This window comes from Eptatretus burgeri, chromosome 6, assembly GCF_056783735.1.
Source record: "Eptatretus burgeri isolate ZD-2024b chromosome 6, Ebu_testis_v1, whole genome shotgun sequence".
In the NCBI taxonomy this organism is placed as follows: Eukaryota; Metazoa; Chordata; class Myxini; order Myxiniformes; family Myxinidae; genus Eptatretus; species Eptatretus burgeri.
This window is the reverse complement of record NC_140966.1, coordinates 73,365,712-73,386,885: the sequence shown is the minus strand read 5'-3', so window position 1 is coordinate 73,386,885 and position 21,174 is coordinate 73,365,712. Positions and strand designations below refer to the sequence as shown.

At 45.9% G+C, this 21,174-nt stretch overlaps 1 protein-coding gene across 3 annotated transcripts in view; it reads left to right on the top strand.

Annotated features, from left to right (window-relative positions):
• Window positions 1–21,174, top strand: part of C9orf72 (C9orf72-SMCR8 complex subunit) — a 50,544-nt gene that overhangs the window by 12,276 nt on the left and 17,094 nt on the right. For all 3 annotated transcript variants that reach the window (XM_085885631.1, XM_085885633.1, XM_085885634.1), the window contains exon 3: window positions 9,842–10,143. In XM_085885631.1, coding sequence (XP_085741757.1) covers window positions 9,842–10,143 — 302 coding nt within the window. The remainder of the gene's footprint in view (window positions 1–9,841; window positions 10,144–21,174) is intronic.

Below are 21,174 nucleotides of genomic sequence, written 5' to 3'. Positions count from 1 at the left end.
TGGTCCAACACGTGGAACATGTCTTTCAATCCGGACAAATCTCACACTCTCACTATGTCTCTCCGAAAGGACCGTTTGGCAAATCCCCCCATCCACTTTCTCAACAATCCTCTGGAATAAGTCTTTTTTTTTTCAAGCTTCTGGGTCTCATTATCTGGCAAGGTTTTTCCTGGGAAAGCCACATTTCCAACGTGTCCTCCAAAGCCAGTCGCCGACTGGCAATCCTCCGTCATGCAAAGTCATTCCTTGGCCCATCTGAGCTCCTGACCACATACAAAGCTTTCATCCGCAGCCTGATGGAGTTCCGCTCTCCCTTCTGGGCTGGTGCTCCTGCCTCCCACCTTTCTCGGCTTCACACTGTGGAAACCAAGGCATTTCGGATCATTGGCATCTCCCGCGATGAGGCTGAGTCTTTGGGCCTTTCATTCTCTCACCGCAGGCAGGTCGTTGGTCTTTCTGTCTTCTAGTTTCCTCTCCAGGGAAACCAAGGCATTTTGGATCATTGGCATCTCCCACGATGAGGCTGAGTCTTTGTGCCTTTCACTCTCTCATCGCAGGCAGGTCGGTGGTCTTTCTGTCTTCTGTCATCTCCTCTCTGGTCCCGCTCCCCCCCCCCCCGGCTGTGTCTGCGATTTGAACCCACCATATTTCCGCAGGGTGCTCAAGGTCCGCCAACATCCCCCTTCTGGTAAAACTACCAAAATCACGAATGACTGCTCACCTTCACTCTTTCATTCCTCTCTTTTCCCGCCTTTGGAATAAACTCCCTGACTCTGTTCAATCCCATTCTTCCCTCCAGGCCTTCAAAACAGCTGTTCATCACCATCTATCGTCCCCCATCCAAATCCTCTATCGTTTCTAACCCCGTTAATTCGCCCCCAGACCCACCTCCTTCAAATTCCCTGCTTTCCTTCCTGAAAGTCCCTGTAATGTCCATCTTGTATACCCCATGTTCCCTGCCCCATTCCTCTCCCTTCCACAGATCTAATGTTTCCGTTCCCCTCTGTTTTGTCCTTCCCACTCCCACCCCTCTTGTCTCATGTCCCCCTTGCTTTGTGTTGTGTGCTAGCTCTCATACGAGCCTCAAGGAGGTGTAAAAAAAAAAAAAAATTAAAAAACGCACATGGGAGAGGAGATGAATTGTGGAAATATATTGGCAAAAATTATTATGATAGCAGAGGGAAAAGAAGTACGGGAGTGTAAGAAGAGAATGCAGAAAGATTTTGGTTGAGATAGGAGAAATGAGACCAGATGTATCGTGTACAAGGAGAGTTGAGAAGGGGTCCGAAAATTCTGCAATTTTTTTTTTTAATGTGAAAAGGATATGGCCCCGAAACCTAAATCGTTCTTGTGACGAAATCATCTGAGAAGGAACATGTATGGAGAAACTGTGATGTCTTTGCTTTTCTGCACGATCTGGGACCTGCTCGTGCCATCTGCTCATGGACACATTGTTTTCTGCCCCGCCAACCACAAGCAGGAGGCATCACCATTATCTTTAGCAGTCGGGAGTTCAATGAATATATTTGATGAAGTTATCTGATCTGGATGAATGCCATGATGACACCATCATGGCGAAGTCATGACTGCAGCCCCAGAAGGACCTCTTGCAGTGCAAAGATTCAATATCAAATGCTATCATCAAGCAGATGAAAAGCGAAGCTACCAGTCAAATGCTCTGAAATATATTGTTGCGGTTCTGGAAACCGCATTCCTCCAACGCCAATAGCAGCCAACATACAGTGGTTCCCAGTCAGTTATTTCATTAATGTACCCCACCGCCTCTGATAATCGCAAACACGATGCTCGATGAAGGGTGGACCCACGCGATGACCATGTGGACAATGGTGGACCCGCGTGCACTGTACGGGGCATGCTCGATGGCGGGTGGATCCACGGGCTGATCACATGTACAATGGCGGACCCACGCGCACTTTACGGGGCATGCTCAATGGCGGGCAGACCCACGCGCTGATCACATGTACAATGGCGGACTCACGCGCAGCCCGTGATACTTTATCATCGTACAGAACAGGGCATGAATTGCACACATTTTTTGTCAGGTCTGCACATGGTGTTACAATAACGTCTTACCATTAGTCTTCGCTCACCACGACGGCCACAAATGTCTCCCGCGGATGGCAGACATCCTCCCGCTCCTCCTCCTCTATGTAGTTGCTACCCGGCAGAGGCATGCTGTGCGGCCGCATCTCTCGGACCGCGTGGTGCACCACATAGTAGGCACATTAACCACATCCCCAATCACGGGTCACCGGGGTATGACATGGAGTTCGGTGCAAGGCGATTCATGTCATGTGATTCGGAGCGAGACGATTCTTCAGCTTGGAACCATCTTGCCAGAAGTCGAGTGGAGCCGCTTCCAGCCATCATGGCAGGGCCGCGCAGTGGCCGGGGCCAATCGGAGCGCCCAATTTAGGTGACGACACATCACTTCGAGGTGGCGCCCCCACCCTGCACCACAGGGTTTATAAAAGGTGGATCGCGAAGCTGTCCGTTCTCTCTCTCTCACACGCTGGATCTCCAACTCGCCTTCTCCACCCACCCTTCTTCACCGACCCGCTTGCTGACTCCGCCTTCTCCACCTGCCCTTCGCCGCCCACTCGCATGCTGACCCCGCCCTTTCTTCACCGCCTCGTCGTTGATTCCACCCACCCACCTGATCCTGTCTGCCACTCCGCCCACTTGCTTCGGACTCCGCCTTTCTCCACCCACTCGCTGCTGGCTCCACGCAAGTCTCCCCCTTCACGCCTGACGGTCACGTTTCATTCTCTGGACTGACGCTAGCTGCACAAAGTCCACAAAGCAAGAGACGACGCGCCAGCTCTCAGGGAAGTATTGCCCAATGGAGCATCCCCCCAAAACGTACTGCTGGCACGGTTGGGCAATCGTGCAAGGTATTGAGAAACCATTAGCCTCATCTCCTCTCCTTCTTCTCTTCATTAACTCTGTGTGTGTGTGTGTGTGTGTGTGTGTGTGTGTGTGTGTGTGTGTGTGTGTGTGTGTGTGTGTGTGTGTGTGTGTGTGTGTGTGTGTGTGTGTGTGTGTGTGTGTGTGTGTGTTTCATGGCGCCTATCCTCGCTCAAGTTAAGATTGTGGAAGAATTATATCGGAATAACTCTGCTCTTTTATCTGCTTTTGTAGGTTGCTTGTTTATTGTCGCACCACACTTTTCTTGCTATCTGTTCTTACACACCACAATAAAAGCTATATTCACTGTGTCACATACCTTTCCTCGCCTGCCTGTTAATAAATCCTTTGTAAAAATGTTCCCAGCTCCTTTTTGTCTTTTCTTTCATTGATCCAGCATGGTCCGTATCCTAACCTAGCCGGGACTTTATTCCCAACGATTTGTTCCTTTTAGCCAGTACATCCTTGGCAGTGTCGCTCGGCTACATCTGATCCGGTAAAGTGATATGATTCGGACAAGGCGAACCGAGGGCGTGTCCCCAGTTATTGGATCACGTGATTATTTTTAGGTAACCAGATAAACTATACGGAGGACCGTTAGTCACGTGGTTGAGTTATTGGCATTCACGGTTGGTTAGCGACCCGCCGCATCACGGAATTATCCGTGTGCGATGGCCTGCAATTCCGGGGAGTCTGGTGGGAACCCGAGATAGCTCCCCACCCTTGGTGGTCTTCTCACCTGACCCTTGGCCCGCAACAATATATATTTTTTTTTTGGGGGGGGGGGGATAAAAATGCTCAATGATGGCTCTGGTGTACGTGCAGGCAGCCAAGCCTGAGCCGGTGAGCTTGTTCTCCTCGCTTCTGGCGTGTGGGTTGGCGGGCAAGTCTGTGCAGTCTCGGAGCGAGGTTGGACCTTGGCCAGTGAGTGGTTCCTGACCTATGCTGGTGAGCGAGGCCAAGCCCATTGAGGTGTGTGAGCTGGTGTCGAGGGTCGTACTGGGACCCAGAGTTTTTGAGGTTGACTCTTTGGATCAGACTTGACACCTGTAGTTGTTGACTCACCATGGACAGAGTGGGTTCTAGCAGCTGCTGGGCAGGACAGAAGGAAATGGTTTAGTGGTAGGGCACTTATCAAGAGACAATCTATTGTGGAAGATGGTCAAGCTGAGCCCAGTTTGGTTTTTAAGCATACTTTTTCATTTGATTATGTTCTTCTGTGAGTCATGAGCAGCTGGCGGCTCATGACAACGGAGAAAGCCAATTTTGTATTGTCAGAAAGCTGCACTGAGGAATTCAGTCACTTTAAACCACAACTGGGAGAGTCCTCAGTCTTGGCTTACCTGATGTACAATGGCAACTACATCTTACACACTGATGCAAGTCAAGAAGGATTGGGTGCTTTGCTGTCGCAAGTGCAACAGGGCATCGAAAGAATGATTGCTTACGTCAGTCAGGCTCTTTTGAGACCTGAGATAAATTATTTGCAAAGAACTATTGGCTTCATTGTCTGCAGTTGGACACTTTCACCCTTACCTTGACAGTCGGGAGTTCGTGATCTGGACAGTTCATGCCTGGAATCCTTGCTCCTTCAGTTCAAGAACCGAAGAGACAAATTACAATGTGGCTTGAAAGCTGCAGCAGTACAATTTCAAAGTGCAACATTGGCCCCGAATGGCACACGACAACTCGGATGCCCTCTCTGGACGACCCTATTGGCAGCATCAGTGTAAATTCTGTGACAGATAGGAAGTCAAAGCCAATATTCAAAATGAGCAGGAACAAAATTATACATGCCTATGTGCACCAAGAGTGACAGACAAACTATGCCACAGCCACCTCCTAAATTTGACAAAGTGGATTGGGGTAAGAGTCAAAGGGAGGATTCTGTTTTTGGCCCTCTTTTTATTAGCTGGAGAAAGGAAGAAAACCTTTGTGGGAGGAGATTTCACCACTCGCAGCTCATTTAAAGACCTATTGGGCACAATGCAGGTCGTGGCTTCAACGAATGGGATCCTTTATTGGAAGTGGGTAGCACCTGCTTCCGATGCCACTTCCTGGTTAGTGATGGTACCAGCCCATTTAAAGGAAAATATCATGGGGCACGTGCATGGCTCGAAGACCATGGAGCATTTTAGCATAAACAAGAGACTTTCTAAATTGAGGTAGAGGTTCTATTGGGTGAAATCTGGCATAGGAATTCAAAATTGGGTACGTTCGTGCGACCTTTGCCGAGATGAGAAAGGGTCTGCGATTAAGGCCAAGGCCTCCCTTCATTGTATAATATGGGAGCACCGCTTGAGTGCGGGGAGGTAGATTTGGTAGGGCCCCTGCCGGTCACCCACCAAGGAAACAAGTACACCATGGTGGCAATGGAATATTTAACCAAATGGCCAGAAGCTTATCCATTGCCACACCAGAAAGCATGGCTGTTTTAATGGAGGGATTCCCTGGGAGCTGCACATGGACCAGGGCAGGAATTTTGAGTCTATGCTAATGAGTTCAGTGTCACATCCTCCAAATTAATAAGATGAGGCCAACTCCCCTTCAGCTCCAGTCTGAGTGCATGGTAGAGAGATTCGGCAGGACCTTATTGAATCAATTAGCCCTGTTCTCCACCGAATACCAGTTTGTTTGGGATGAGCACCTCCTCTTTGTCCTGATGGCCTACAGTACTGCACAGCATGGGGTCACACGCTGCACCCCCAACTTTTTGATGTTTGGCCGTGAGATGTGGGTCCCCATGGACTTATGGTTGCGACTGCCACCAAAAGACTCAACAGGGCCATCTCTAGAAACTTATGTTGGGAAACTCAAAGAGAGCATGTTAAGGGCTCATGAGTTTGCGAGAGGATGAATTGGCTTGGCGTCCTCACATATGAAATTGAGGTATTATGCTCAAGCGCTCCCCCCCCAAGGGTTCTTCCCGGAGTCCTAATTTGGCTCGACTGGCCATGAAGGAAGAAGCGGGGGGGGGGGGTGGTGGGAGGTTCCCAAATCTCACCTCACCTTGGAAGGTTCCCAGTGTCGTGCTCCAACAGGTGACCGATGTATACAAAATTCATATGGGATCGCATACCCTTCCGTATATAGTCCACTGTGATTATTTGAGCCCCGACTTGGGTTAGGTGGCTCTGGGATGGATTGGGAGGGTATGGCAGAAACTTGGCAGATATGCAGATGATATTGAGACTGACCAACCTCCACAGTAGAAGGCAAGGCACCAAGAGCTGTGAATGGCAACCCGTTCCCATCATCCCGAGCTAGCAGGCTTTGCTCACAGAGGGCATATTCATGGTGTCTGAGAGATGAGAATTGGAGGGAAAAACAGGCAGGAGATGGGCAGATCTGGACCCGCATGGTGTCTGGTGGCTAATCATGAAATATATGGGCATGGGAAGTAACTTACCATATTGTGTTGTTCCCTTTTTGTTGGAGGAGAATGCATGCCATGGCACGAGAAGGACTGCTTACCTTGTTTGGCAGCTATAAGCAGAATTGGATGACACTTTGGAAGGAATTGTGTTGTAAGGATGTGGGTTGGGGAGTGCGATGCATCTCCGCAGGCTCAATGGAGCTGCATAGAGAGCAGCTGACTGTGACACCCTTCATCATCGAGACTCATTAGTCAACCGTAGTAAATGGAAATGGGTGTCTGTTGGGAGGGAGGTCACAGGAGGTTGACCGGAGGGCAGTAAAAGAGCCATGGTGGCCAGGAAAAGCCACGGAGGCAAGGAGACCCCCGTCTGTCGTGTGGCACACCAAAGGAGCTATCAGGTTGACTGGAGTGTAAGCAGTTTAGGAAAAGGGAGTGCTTAAAGGAACACTTGATGTGGAACTTTGGAGAGTGCTGCGGATGCTTCACACAGATGGACCCCCACAACTGCTCTATAAGACCTCCCCAACTGCTTATCGGTTAGGAATTAAGTTGAAGGGCCATGCTCCTGCCAAGAATAAAGGGAATGTATGATAAAGAATGCAATGCATAAATGGATGTTGCCCACTCGTGCACTCGTAACTTCACTGTGCCTCGGAGGGCATCAGCCCTTAAAATTGGTGCAGGCAAGTACATTTTGAATAAGGCTTCATGGGTAACACCAGGTTGTTGAAGCATCTTCTGGGGGACGTAGTTATGATTAGTATTTTGCCCCCATTCTCTCTATCTCTATCTCTATCTCTATCTCTATCTCTATCTCTATCTCTATCTCTATCTCTATCTCTATCTCTATCTCTATCTCTATCTCTATCTCTATCTCTATCTCTATCTCTATCTCTATCTCTATCTCTATCTCTATCTCTATATCTATATCTATATCTATATCTCTCTATCTCTCCCCACACCTAGAAATGGATCATCAGAGAAGATTATTATATACTATATAGAATTTTTGGACATTTATTGGTTGTAAATTTTATTGAAACCAAGAGGGCGGAACGCTAAGGAGTCTAGGCAAGGTTAGCTGCAGTTCACCTCCCCCAGCCCACTTTAATTTATTAAAAAAGTTAATTAGGTATGTGACGGTAAGTGTTAAGGCCAGAACCTTGGGTTCCCGATGGAGAACCTTGACAGGAGCCTAAGGTTCTCGGGAGGGAACTGTTTTTTTCAAGGAAGTTGGGGGGAGATGCAGGGGTGTCCATAGGTAGATTGTGGTAAGAGTAGCATTAACAATGTCTTGAGTAGGTTTGATTGTCATGTAACAGTGAGCTGTTAGGCTTAGTTGTATGTCATATGTGCACCATGGAGGCAGTGAGTGTTCTCCTTTAAGATAGTCAGGGTAAGGTTGTGTAGCTAAAAACGTCCTGTTTTTGAAGGCCAGTTGGAGGGTTTGTGCAACAATGCCACAAATAAAGTGCTTTGGACCATGACATACTGTCGGCATATGCGTATAGGCCATGGCGGAAAGATGCACTGCAAAGCCCGGAAAGGGTAAAAGACCTTTTACCATGGACCCGCCCCACTGGGGTGGAATGGTGAGAACAAGGTGCCACCCACACTGGCGGGCTGCCAACCACAGGACCCGCCGCTTAGGGAGGCAGTCCAAAAATCCGGGAGGAGCTGACTCGGGCGGAACAGACAGGAGTGCGATCGGCGTTGCGCATTAGAGCGGACACACCAGCCCTGACCTGGGGATCATCATGATTTTGAGCCTTCATGACTCCTCTTCTTCCTCACTGCTGAGTTGCTCCAGCTCATTGCCGTGGGACCTCAATCAACCCATGCCCATACAAGCCCTCGTCTGCCCCTTTACAACTCGTAAAAGTCTAGTTTCTGTGACGCTTTCGGGAGTTTGGATTATTTATTTCGATCCTTTTTACAAGTTTGCTTGTCCTCTCATTTCTATTTGTCTGTCGACCGCCTGGTTTGTTCCATCTTGGCTCCAGCTGCAGTGTCTTCTCCACCTTTCGCCCCGTATCAATTTATAATAAAACCAATATCAATTATAAGGAGCATCACATGTTTTTTTATTTTATTTTTTTGTTTGTTTCTTTTTGCTTCCCGCACTCTTGCAACCACCATTATTTCCAATTGGGTATGGGTTGAGGGTGAAAATACCACCACTACCACTCACCACCCCAGTGTGGTGGCTCTTTGGTAAAAGATTGTTCACCTGTTCACGGACACGTTATATCTCTGGCTCCGAGGCATATCACATTTGTGAGCCCCTGATGTGGTCGTATATAATATTTCAGATAGTGAATGAGCCCTTCAGCAAATTTTTTTCCTTATTTTCATGCTTTCTGTCAGCTGAACACTTGCAATGTGGAGACAAAAAGTACCATACCTCAAATCGATCCAAGATGGCATCGATAGCACTGTGACATCAATGCCTATTTTGATAAGGAAACACCTTTGTATATTGGTTTACTGCTGTGCCCTTTTCAAAATGTGAAGATGTCTTGTGGTTTTTTTCTTTCAACTCTGGGTGTTACTGCTTGAGTGCTTGGAAGCCTTGATATAGTTCCCAGCAACTCTCGTTTGTATCATAATTGAGCAATTCGTTTTTTTAGCCTTGAATTTGTATCTCAATATAAAGCTATATTTTGGACAATGACCTTAAGCCTTTGAACCCTGAGTTCCTTGGACTTTTGGCTCCCCCACCCTGGGCTTCTTGGAGTAAAATCTGGCTATTCAGGTATATGGAGGTTTGAATAGTGAACTGTAAACCAGCCGCTCGGGTATATGGAGGTTTGAATAGTGACCAGTAAATTGGCTCTTCAGGTATATGGAGGTTTGAATAGTGACCAGTAAGTTGGCTGCTCGGGTATATGGAGGTTTGAATAGTGACCAGTAAGTTGGCTGCTCGGGTATATGGAGGTTTGAATAGTGACCAGTAAGTTGGCTGCTCGGGTATATGGAGGTTTGAATAGCAGCTGGTAAACCAGCCATTTGGTTTGATGGAGGTTTGAATAGCGACTGGTGAACTGGCTGCTCGGGTATATGGAGGTTTGAATAGCGACTGGTGAACTGGCCGCTCTGGTTTATGGAGGTTTGAATAGCGACTGGTGAACTGGCCACTCTGGTTTATGGAGGTTTGAATAGCGACCATTAAATTCGCTGTTTGGGTATATGGAGGTTTGAATAGTGGCTGGTAAAACGGTCACTAGGGTTCAAAGGGTTAATCATGCACATTGTGTAGCAGAATGAGTATCTGGTTATTAAACCCTAACTAGTTGATTTACCTAGCGTTATCTGAACCCAATGTTCAAGATGCAGGGAACTCGGGTTCAAATCTCATTTTCTACATATGTTGATCATTGTTTACTTATGTCCTTGTGCTTCATGTACACTGTTTTCTACCTATGTTTTTGTTTGAAATGTACTTTATGTGCAAGCTCTATGACCTTTAAATATCTGTCCTTTTTATAAAAGAAGTGCATGGCTCATAAAAGTCACTTTCTTTGGTCCCCACAGCTGGCCAGCAAGACCCGACTACCAAAGCTGATGGCTGCTGGTTGGCCAGTCACACGCTTAATGGAGAAATCCTGCGCAGTGCACCACCTGGTGCTGTGGATGTCAAACTGTACGAGTTGGCTGAGCGTGATGCACTTGTAGCATCCCTCGTGTTTGATGCACAATGGCATAAGGAGCCCGCACTGATGGCCCTCGCACTTGTGCTACCTCTCGCCGAGAGAGCGTTCTACCTGCCCCTGCATGCTGCTTGCACTGCACGTCTTGCACATACTGTGCGCCGCTTGCGCATTCTCCTGCAGAAGGTGTGTGTTAGATATTTCTACAATCAATATTAGCTGCTATTTGTAGAGGAATCTTTGATTTTTGGAATGTGCAATCCAAAAATTTATTTAGTTTCGTGCCATAAAATACTAGGACTAACAGGATGGCCTCGAGGGACACACACTCGCCTCTAAGCTGTCTAGCCTGGGTTTGAATCCTGACCACGCTATGAACCGTCATCCTGGTGTTTCACAGGTAGAGTGATTCATCAATGTGTGTGCCATCCCTCGGTTGACATTAAATGGGCGTCCCATCTGCCAGCATCCATTGGTGGACATTAAAGATCCCATGGTATTATTCCCGAATATTAGGTGGTTCATCGCCGGCACCATGGCCAAATTCCAAATTCCGGCCCCAACCAACAGAGGGTGTTTCATCAGCGGCACAACTGCACCCTCAGAGCCAATGATGCTATCCCACAGCTTTGTGCTGCATATGAATGGAGTGAGTGCCATAAAATACTCAAACCTTTTCTGTCTACAGAGTTAAAAGCTTTTTTGAGTTTCCGTACACATTATATGACTTACAAGGGTGGTATGACGCAGTTTAGGGAAGAAAAAAAAAAAGTCTTTTTTTTTGATACTTGTAACTTGGAGGCTCAATGTTGCAAGGCAAGATGTTGGGCCTTAATAGAACCCCAGCCACTCATCTTTTGCAAACTGCTTTCAAATGTATCAGCTGATACAGCATTGTGTTCCAGACCATTGATGATTACACTCCACTTGTTTCTATCTTGTGCCAGATCCTTATGCTTTCTGCTTGTGGCTCCAATTGCTGATGCTTCTATTATCATAATTGTTCCCTTCACTTTATTGTTGTCCATTTTACTGGTCATCTCCCATCAATTATCCAGCACTCTTTTCCTTGTTTATCCGCAGTTGCCCAGGCACCAAACATAACCAGCGCATTTAATTTTTCTTGATGTTGTTAAGTATCACACTGTCTTTTTCTATCTGCTTTTCTTATTCCTTCATTGAATATTTAATTTGGCCATTTTACTCACAGGATCATCCACAAGCATAACCCATCGAAACTATCAAACTTTTACTCTTATGTCTTCTTCAATATCTGACATTCTGCCCCAAACAATGGTAATGATATCCATAGGGTATTATAGATCGTGATTTTTGTTTTTGAAGTGGCATTGTAAGGCACACCACAATGACACTTTGATGGCATGATCACCTCTGGAGCTGCACCAGCCTGATATTTTGAGATATTATTATTAGATTGGATAGCCTGGAGGTATGCCCACTCACCTCTGAGCTGTTTAGCCTGGGTTGGAATGTCGGCCCAGCTATGAACTGTCATGCTGGTGTTTCACAGGCAAGGTGGTCATTAATGTGTGTGCCATTCCTTGGATGGATGTTCAACTGAGCATCTCGTCTGCTTGCATTAGTTGGTGGGCATTAAAGATTCCACGGTGTTCTTTCCAACAAATAAGTTGGTTGCTGCTGCTGCCAGCAGGCTGGCCAAAATTCCAAATTCCTGCCCTAACCTAATCAGTCAAACATCAGGCCGGCTAACTCTTTCATGAAGGACTTGAGCCAAAAACTTTTGCGGTCCAAACCCATGAGGTATCAGTAACTCTAGTTGGTAATGACTCCTAATCATATCATTGTTAATATTAACATTATTATTATTATTATTATTATTGTTGTTGTTGTTACTATTTGGCTTGCAAGCCAGTATGGCATTACTTACATTCAATACATGCCCGCAGTATGATTAGGATGGAGCTTTGCTTATAAACACCTTGTCTAATAAGATTGTCATTGTGTCATACCACGTGACTTTAAAACAGCTCCTCATGCAAAGGAAGGTTTACTCTGTTGTACACAGTCAGACATATATATATATATATATATATATATATATATATATATATATATATATATATATATATATATATATATGTATATACATTCTCATACTGTTTTGGAGCCCCTTCGTTAAACGAGAATTTTTTTTTTCTTTCACGTGCTGGTAAGATATTATTGAAGGTCATTCAACACAGAATAGAACACTTCATAAAGTAAGAAATGTAAATCTGAGGTGGATCATGGGAAAAGGAAGGTGTGTTTCTGTTTTATATTTTGTCGTAAAGTTTTCTGATTTTGTTGATCATGAATTATTGTGGATTATGCCGAGAGAAACGGGGATGTCGGAGCACCTCATATGTACACTAACCAAGAAGCCGCATTAAGAACAGATTCTGGAGAAACAGAATAGTTTGGAATTGGATAAGGGATCAGACAGGGGTTCATTCTGTCCCCTTACTTGTTCAATCTGTATCGTGAGTACATCATGAGGAAATCAAAGTTGGATGACATAGAGGCTGGAGTCAGGATTGGAGGAAGAGGTATCAACAATGTAAGGTATGGTGATTATACCACTCTGTTGATAGAAAGTAAAGAGGATTTGAAGAAACTGCTGCAGACAATGAAGAAGGAAGGTGAAAAATGTGGTCTTTGTTTAAACTTCAAAAAAACTAAAATCTTGTCAACTGAGAAGATCGATGTGTTCAGGTTGAGACGATCACGTGGAAATCGTGGCAAGGTTCATCTTCCTTGGTTCGATGGTTGAAGTGAGTTGATAATGTGGAGGAGAAATTAATCAATGGTTAGCATTAAAGAGAACAACAATGTCAGGATTGACAAAGGTCTGGAAAGACAAAAAAGATGTGACAATAAAAACCAAGAGGAGGCTGGTGTGGTGAATATTTCCATTTGCAATGTATGGATGTGAGTCATGGGCAGTGAGAAGGTAAGAAAGGAAGGAGATTCACCAGTGTTAAAATGTGGTGTTGGAGATGAATGTTAAAAATCCCATGGACTGTAAGAAGAACCAACAAATCGGTGGTTTAAGAAAACATTGTCTCAAGGGATTTAAAAGGTCGAACTGGTCTCAAGGGTGTACGTGTGTGCTCCACTTACACAACTTGAATGAACAGGTTGCGTCACAGTCTTTCACAACATTCCAGCAATATATATGATTGGTGATGGTTGACTGTGCTCATTGTGTGATTTTTTTTTACAGGTCTTACATTTTTTTTACAAGTTTTAAAGGGTCAGAATTATCCGAAGGGGTCTAAAGGGTCTTAAAACTATTAAAAAGGACCTAAGGGTCAAAGGGGTCATTGGGATATTAAAAGGTCTAAAAGGTGTGAAGGTCGAAAGGCATGATGGTTTAAAAGGGCCAGAAGCAGGGGTTCCCAAGCCCGGGTCATGACCCAAATTTGAAGCCATCCATCCATTCATCTATCCATCGGGACCATACTCTGTGCAGAGCATTGGTGCTGCCTAAGCTGTCTCCTTGGCAGTTGGGCACAATCCTGAACGGGTCACCACTCCGACACAGGATACCAGCAAGCTGGCACTCATTTTCCCGACCTCAGAAAGATGACAGGCAGAATCAACACCACCTGGTATTAATTGAACAGCCAAGTAGGATTTTAACTCAGGATTCTAGGATCCCAAGCCCACCACCCTAACAATTAAGCCAACACCAAACATATAAACTTGAACCCCTCTCCCCTCAAAATCCCAGTTTTTGAGGGGGCTTTTTCACATTAAAAGCATTTTCTCCGACAATTTTAACGTAGATAACGGTACCAAGTCAGTACTGGTCACGAGGCGAATGCGATTTCAAATCTTTGGTCATGGACAAAAAAGTTTTGGAACCACTGCTCTGAGGGAAGAAAGGAGTCTAAGAGGTCTTGAGAATCTTAGGGGTTCTAAAGGGTCTAAGAGGATCTAAATGGTCTTAGATGCCGAAGGGTCTTAGGGAGTCTATAGGGTCTTAGGAGTCTAAGGAGGTCTACAGGGTCTTTGGGTTCTAATGGGTCCTAAAGGTCTTGAAGGATTCTAAAGGGTTTTTAGGAGGTCTTAAGGGTCTTTGGGGTCTCAAAGCATCATAGGTTTATCAAGGGTATAAGGGGTCTTAAAGGATTTAGCGGTGTGAAGTATTTTTGGCTCTTAGGAGTCTTAACTGGTTTTAAATAGTCTTAGCTATTTAAGACCAGACCCTTCAAGGGTCTTATTAAGACCCTTCAAGGGTCTTAAATGATATTGGGGGAGTCTTCAGGGTCTTAGGGCTGTTAAAGGGTCTTACGGGTCTTCGAGGGCTTCGGGGTCTTGAGGGTCCCAAAGACCCGTAAGACCCTTTCCGAAGGTATATAGGGGTCTAATGTAATTAATACATATACGTTGTGTGGACAGACAGACAGACAGACAGACAGACAAACGGACCCAAATGCAATACCCTCTCCTCTGGCAAGGGTAAAATATTTATAACAGCCATCACAGCTCCACAGCTCCCACTAATTATTTATTAATAGTAAATATTATGATTCTAAAAGTTGATTTTAGGCTTGGCCTTTACATTCACCAGCCCCAGATATCACCTTCGCATTGCTTTTAAGATACACCCAAACCAGATATGGTGTCTTCCTCAGGAAAGTCTGTCTGGTCCATCTGGCCCTCATGCATGTAGAACTAACACAAGCTTTGTGTATTTTCACATCATGAAGATATCCTTTATCAAAGAGCTAGTAACCATTACTTTCTTGGTAATGATGCACAGCATCATCTTTCCAATTTCAGATTCCAATTAAATAAATCACCAAGCCTGCCATGTTCACAGGAGGCACTCACTGGCAGGGGCGTTCCACTCATTGGCAGGGACGTTTGAAACTCGAAGGTTTGGGTTGCACTTGCCCGCAAACAGTTGTTCGGGCCTTGCTCCGGTCCACATCTTCAAGACTCGAAGATTTTCCTGAGTAAGACGCCCTATCTGGGACCTTACATATGCCCAAATGGAAGACTCCAGAATCTAAAGTCTGCCATTTGGGCAGCTGTAAGATCTCAGCCCTGTCGGCGATATGAGAATGTTGTCCGACTCTTTCTTTGTGCAGACTCACCCCTTTCTTTCTGGCACTTTTCAAGTATTTTTGATTTATTTTAGAAGCCTTGTGAGCCATTTTACCTAACAATCCAATCCTTATCTTGCATGAATGGTATATTTCAGCATGACCCGATGGTAGCTGTTGCTACTTGCTCGGGGTGTCTGTGCGTGCATGCAAAGCATTCTGGGGTGCATTGTGTCATTTTCAAAGTCCCCTACGAGGTTGCAATCCAATACTCTCTGTTTCATCGGACTGCCTTTGGTAACCTCTGAAGTTGCTCGTGATTATAGGGTCGAGTTGATCACTAATCACCTTGATTTATTCGGAACTTCGTGGTAATGACATCATTACAATCGTGGTAATGACATAATGATGTAAATGAACACAGGAGTGTTGGCCTCACTCATCAGGATGTAGTGTGTTCAACGAATCTGCATGTAGAAATAAGTGAATAACACCCCACTTTCTCTTAAACATGGCATATGTTTCTGATGACAAAAATATGGAAACCTCTAAATGGGTTGTTAAAAAACAACGACAAATGTGTTCAAGAGCAGCATCCTAAAGGTTTTGTCAGCTAACAAAAAACAACTTCCGATATTTCGTCACGTGCCTTGATTAAGCCAATAGCGAGACCCGTCATCGTGTATTTACGTATTTACGAAATAAATAATGTATTTACGAAATTACAATATATTAAATGGAATAATCTTTAAATAGTAACGTGAACTTTTCGAAACTTTAAAGCAAATGTCCGAATATATTTAAAAGTTCATGATAGACGCTCTCAAAAGGCACCCTCAATGCGAGGATGTGTACACGTGTTTAGTATTTAAGGAGATCCGGATCGTGTATATAAAAGAGCCGAGTCATAATATAAAGGTTTTGTCTTCACAAGAAGAAGAAGAAGAACAACAACAACAACAACAACGCCGAGCTCTCTTAGAGCAGCATTCGCTACGCGAGACGCTGCTAAACAAAAACATTTGAAGGGGGCCCGGACAAAGGCGGCCCTACATTTAGTATTGCTCCGGGTCCCATTCTTCCTCTCGGCAGCCCTGGGTGCGAGCCAACTCTTCTGGCGGCAAGTTTTTAATTGCATTTATCGACACTTCAAGGGTGAATGTGCATAAATTTGATTTGAAATTTTTCGATGTACGCTCAAAATGCGCGACATCAAATGGTCATGTAACATGTGGTGGAGTTTCATTTTCCTTCGGTGAACGGTTTTTGATGTACATTCAATATGTGCTCCATCAAATGGTCATGCAACATTTGGTAAAGTTCCTCCCGCCCCTTCCCCTCCTTCCTCCCATCCCTTCCCCTCCCTTATCCAACCCCTCCCCCCGCCTCATCCCTCCTCCCCTCCGCGGGACTCCGATACGCCCCTTATTAGTGGAGGTTGGCTTTGGGGCTTCCCAGTGGTCACACCTGCCTCCACCACCGGATGGTGCTACACGATGCATATTTACAGAGAGCATTTTCATTGACCTTATCTCCCGAACCCCCATGACTACAGATGAAACCAAGTAGCCCATGTACATCACGAGGTCTAACTTGGTCTGTTTGTCAAGTTTGGTGGCAATTGGCACAGTAGTTTTGGCATGATTGATGTTACACACAGCAGACACATAGACAGAAAATTACTTGCACGACAGTACATGGCCAAAAGTATGCGGACACCCCTTCAGTGATTTCAACCACACCTCCATGCAATATATAATCATGCATGTTTAAAATCAAACACACCTCCATGCAATCTCCATAGACAAACATTGGCAGTAGAATGGACCGCACTGAAAAGCTCATTGGCTTTCAACGTGGCACCGTCATAGGATGCCATCTTTCCAACAAGTCAGTTCATCAAATTTCTGCCCTGCTAGAGCTACCCCATTCAACTGTACGAGGTCCGTCTAAAAAGTAATGGGACTGACTACTGAGCCTGCTGTGTGCTCCAGTTACACAACTTGAATGAACGGGTTGCGTCACAGTCTTTCGCAACATTCCAGCAATATATATGATTGGTGATGGTTGACTGCGCTTATGGTGTGATTTTTTTTTACAGGTCGTGCTTTACACGTTGTCTAATCTGAGTCATCGTGCTATGAGTCATGAGTGGAGAGCCAATCTGAAGTTTCTTGCCAAGATTGGCAAAACACCTTCCGAATCCTTCGCAATGCTGCAACAAGTCTACGGGGAAGAAATGATGTCACGTACACATGCATTTGAATGGTACAAGAGGTTCAAAGAGGGATGGGACGAGATTCAAGACGATCCACGATCTGGAAGACATTCAACGAGCAGAACGGCGGACAACATGGAGCGTGTGAAGCAGATGGTGCGTGCAGATCGTCGACTTAGGGTGCGGATGATTGCTGAGGAACTTTCCATAAACAAGGACACTGTCTGGAGCATCATCCCTGCAAATCTCGAAATGTGCAAGGTGTGTGCAAAGATGGTCCCCAAGCTGTTGTCTGAGAACCAGAACAAGTAAAAAGTCACTGTTTGTCAAGACATTATCGAGCGCCTCGAGGACGATCCAGACCTGCTCGGGAGAGTCATTACTGGTCATGAATCGTGGATATTCGAATAATACGATCCCGAGACCAAACGGCAGAGTCGTCAGTGGAAAAGTCTGGCATCATCAAGACCAAAGAAACCAAGGATGTCGAAGTCAAAGGTCAGGTGATGCTCCACGTTTTTTGACATCAAGGGCATCGTCTGTACTGTATGAGCGTGGCCCTAGTCGCGGTTGGTGGTGGTCACGTGGTTGGGGCTTCATATGTCACGACTCGCTCACTGGGGGTTTGTAGCACAAGTAGCGTGTACTGTCATTAGCAGTGGCCTGTGGGTCGTGTGCCTGTAGAGTGCATCGAGTACGTAATAAAGCAGAGTTATGGGCATCGTACGCTCACACTCCCGCTCGTGGCAATAAAGCAGGGTTGTGCTATTCCCTCGCTCGTGTCTGCCTCAGCGCACCTCTACCACGACATAACATCGTCCACTTGAGTTTCTACCACAGGGTCAAACAGTGAATCAATACGTGTACAAGGAGATCATCCAGCACCTCATGAGATCAGTCTGGGACAAGAGGAGGAATCTGAGGGAGAACAACACCTGGGTGCTCCACCATGACAGCGCCCCTGCTCACAGTGCCCTGAGCATCCGACAGTTTCTGGTGGAGAGGAACATGCCAACTCTGGAGCAGCCCCCGTATTCACCAGACTTGGCCCCTTGTGATTTTTTCCTATTCCCCAAGCTCAAGGGGGTGATCAAGGGGACCCGATTTCCTGATGTGGAGGCCATCAAAAGGGCCGTGACGACGGAGCTCCAGAGCATTCCAGAAGAAGCCTTCCAGTGGTGCATCGAGGCATTGAAGAAGAGGATGAACAAGTGTGTGAGACTGGAGCGAAACTATTTTGAAGGAGACAAGCTGTGATTTCAATATATTTTTTGGAATGAAATTTCACGAAGTGGTAGGCCATACAAGCTCACAGGACGGGACTGCCGAGTGCTGAAGCGCGTAGCGTGGAAAAATCATCTGTCACCCGTTGCAACACACTACGGAGTTTCAAACTGCCTCTGGAAGCAACATCAGCACAAGCACTGTTCGCGCAGAGCTTCATGAAATGGGTTTCCATGGCCGAGCAGCCGCACACAAGCCTAAGTTCACCATGCGCAATGCCAAGCGTCGGCTGGAGTGGTGTAAAGCTCACTGCCATTGGACTCTGGAGCAGTGGAAACACGTTCTCTGGAGTGATGAATCACGTTTCACCATCTGGCAGTCCAACGGACGAATATGGGTTTAGCGGGAGAACCTGCCCGAATGCATAGTGCCAACTGTAAAGTTGTTATTGGAGGAGGAATAATAGTCTGGGGCTGTTTTTCATGGTTTAGGCTGGGCCCCTTAGTTACAGTATGCCTGGTGTTGGCTTCATGGTTTGGGTGGTGGGCTTTAGATCCTAGGGTCCTGAGTTCAAATGCTGCTCAGCTGTTGAAGTAATACCAGGCGGGGTTAACTTGGCCTGTCATCCTTCCGAGGTCGGCAAAATGAGTGCCAGCATGCTGGTATACTGTGTGTCCAGGATTGTGCCCAATAGTCAAGGAGACTGCTTAAGCAGCACCAACGCTCTGCACAGAGCATGGTCCCAATGTCCTCCTCGCCTCCTCCTTAGTTACAGTGAAGGGAAAACTTAATGTTACAGCTTGCGATGACCTTCTAGACTATTCTCTGCTTCCAACTTTGTGGAAATTGTTTGGGGAAGGCCCTTCCTTGTTTCAGCATGACAATGCCCCCGTGTACAAAGCGAAGTCCACACAGAGATTGTTTGTCGAGATCGGTGTGGAAGAACTTGACTGGCCGGCACAGAGCCCTGACCTCAATCCCATCGCACAACTTTGGGATGAATTGCAACACCAACTGTGAGCCAGACCTAATCGCCCAACATCAGTGCCCGACATCACTAATGCTATTGTGCCTGTATGGAAGCAAATCGCCGCAGCAATGTTCCAACATCTAGTGGAAAGCCTTTCCAGAAGAGTGTTATAGCAGCAAAGGGGAGACCAACTCCATATTAATACCCATGATTTTGGAATGAGATGTTGGACGAGCAGGTGTCCACATACTTTTGGCCATGTGGTGTACTTTTTAGATAATAGTATTTTGTGCAAGTGGTACTTTTTCACTATCTCATCAAAGTTTTGATCGATTTTCATGTTGTGGCAAAGTTTATGTCATTCTTTGGGCGGTTTCCCTCAATGCTGTGTGAAAAATAATATCCGTAACCTCATTGCATTTGATCGGCAACATTTACTATTCAAAGTACGTGGCAGCAAATGACAAATGCTGTACCATTTACAAGCATTATGTAGGATATACCATTTACAACCCACAAAATGTCAGATGTTTCTCATTGGTTAACTGACATGATGTAACTCAGAGAAAAACATTGCACCAATGACAACCGCGCATGTGCTGCATTGGTCGCATGCACAGGACATGCACGAATCGGATTGCTCGGTCCCAAGCATTCCAGTGAGATGAAGTAATTGCAGTACATCTACCTGAAGTATGTACTGTATTGGATTTTTGGGCAAGGCCAATTCTTAGTTTATCTTTAAATTTCAGCTTGTATTTTACGCATTGCAACATATTGTTGCCGACCCAGGGTCAGGGGCGAGAAGACCACGAGGGGGGAAGCTACCTCGTATTCCCACCAGACTCTCCGGAATCGCAGGCCGTCACACACGAATAACTTCGTGACACGGTGGGTCGCTAATCGACCGTGAATGCCAATAACTCGACCACGTGAGTTTGGGTCCTCCGTCTGATACCGTTTACCTAAAAGTCACGTGATTTAATTACCGGGCGACACGCCCTCGGTCCGCCTTGTTCAAACCGGATCACCTTACCAGATAAGATGCAACCGAGCGTAACTTCCCAAGGACATACTGGCTACAAAAACAGATCGTTGGAGAATAACGTCCCGGCTAGGCTAGGATACGAACCATGCTGGACCAATGAAGGAAAAGACGAAAACGAGTTGGGGACATTTATACACAAAGCATTTATTTACAATCAAGCGTGGAAAAGTATGTGGCACAGTAAATGGGTTTATTGGTATGTACAGCAGGGATAGCAAGGAATTTGTGAGGTGTGACAAAAGACAAGCAATTTACATAAGCAGATACAGAGCAGACTTATCCCGTTAGAACTTCTACAATCTTAACTTATGCTACGACAGACACCATCGCATACATACATACATACATACGTACACACACACAAACCCGAGGAAGATTAGATAGCCAGAAAGAAAGAGAGCAGATGAGGACTAACGGCCTTGCTACACCTGGCGCGGTCGGCAAACCAACGCAACCCAGTATGCATAGGGAGAGGTAGGAGGGGAAAATACTGGTGTCTTTGGTGTGGGAGTGGGAGGTGTGGTGTAGTGCAATATAGGGGGGTGCGGTGTCGTGCCAGAGGAAATGGGATTGCGAGTCAGTAATGATGCTCTTTTGTGCATCCAAAGGGGATGAGATAAAGGAGTGGAAAGAGAGAGAGGAGAGAAGATGTGTGAGGGGAAAGATCCCGAACCTAGTCATG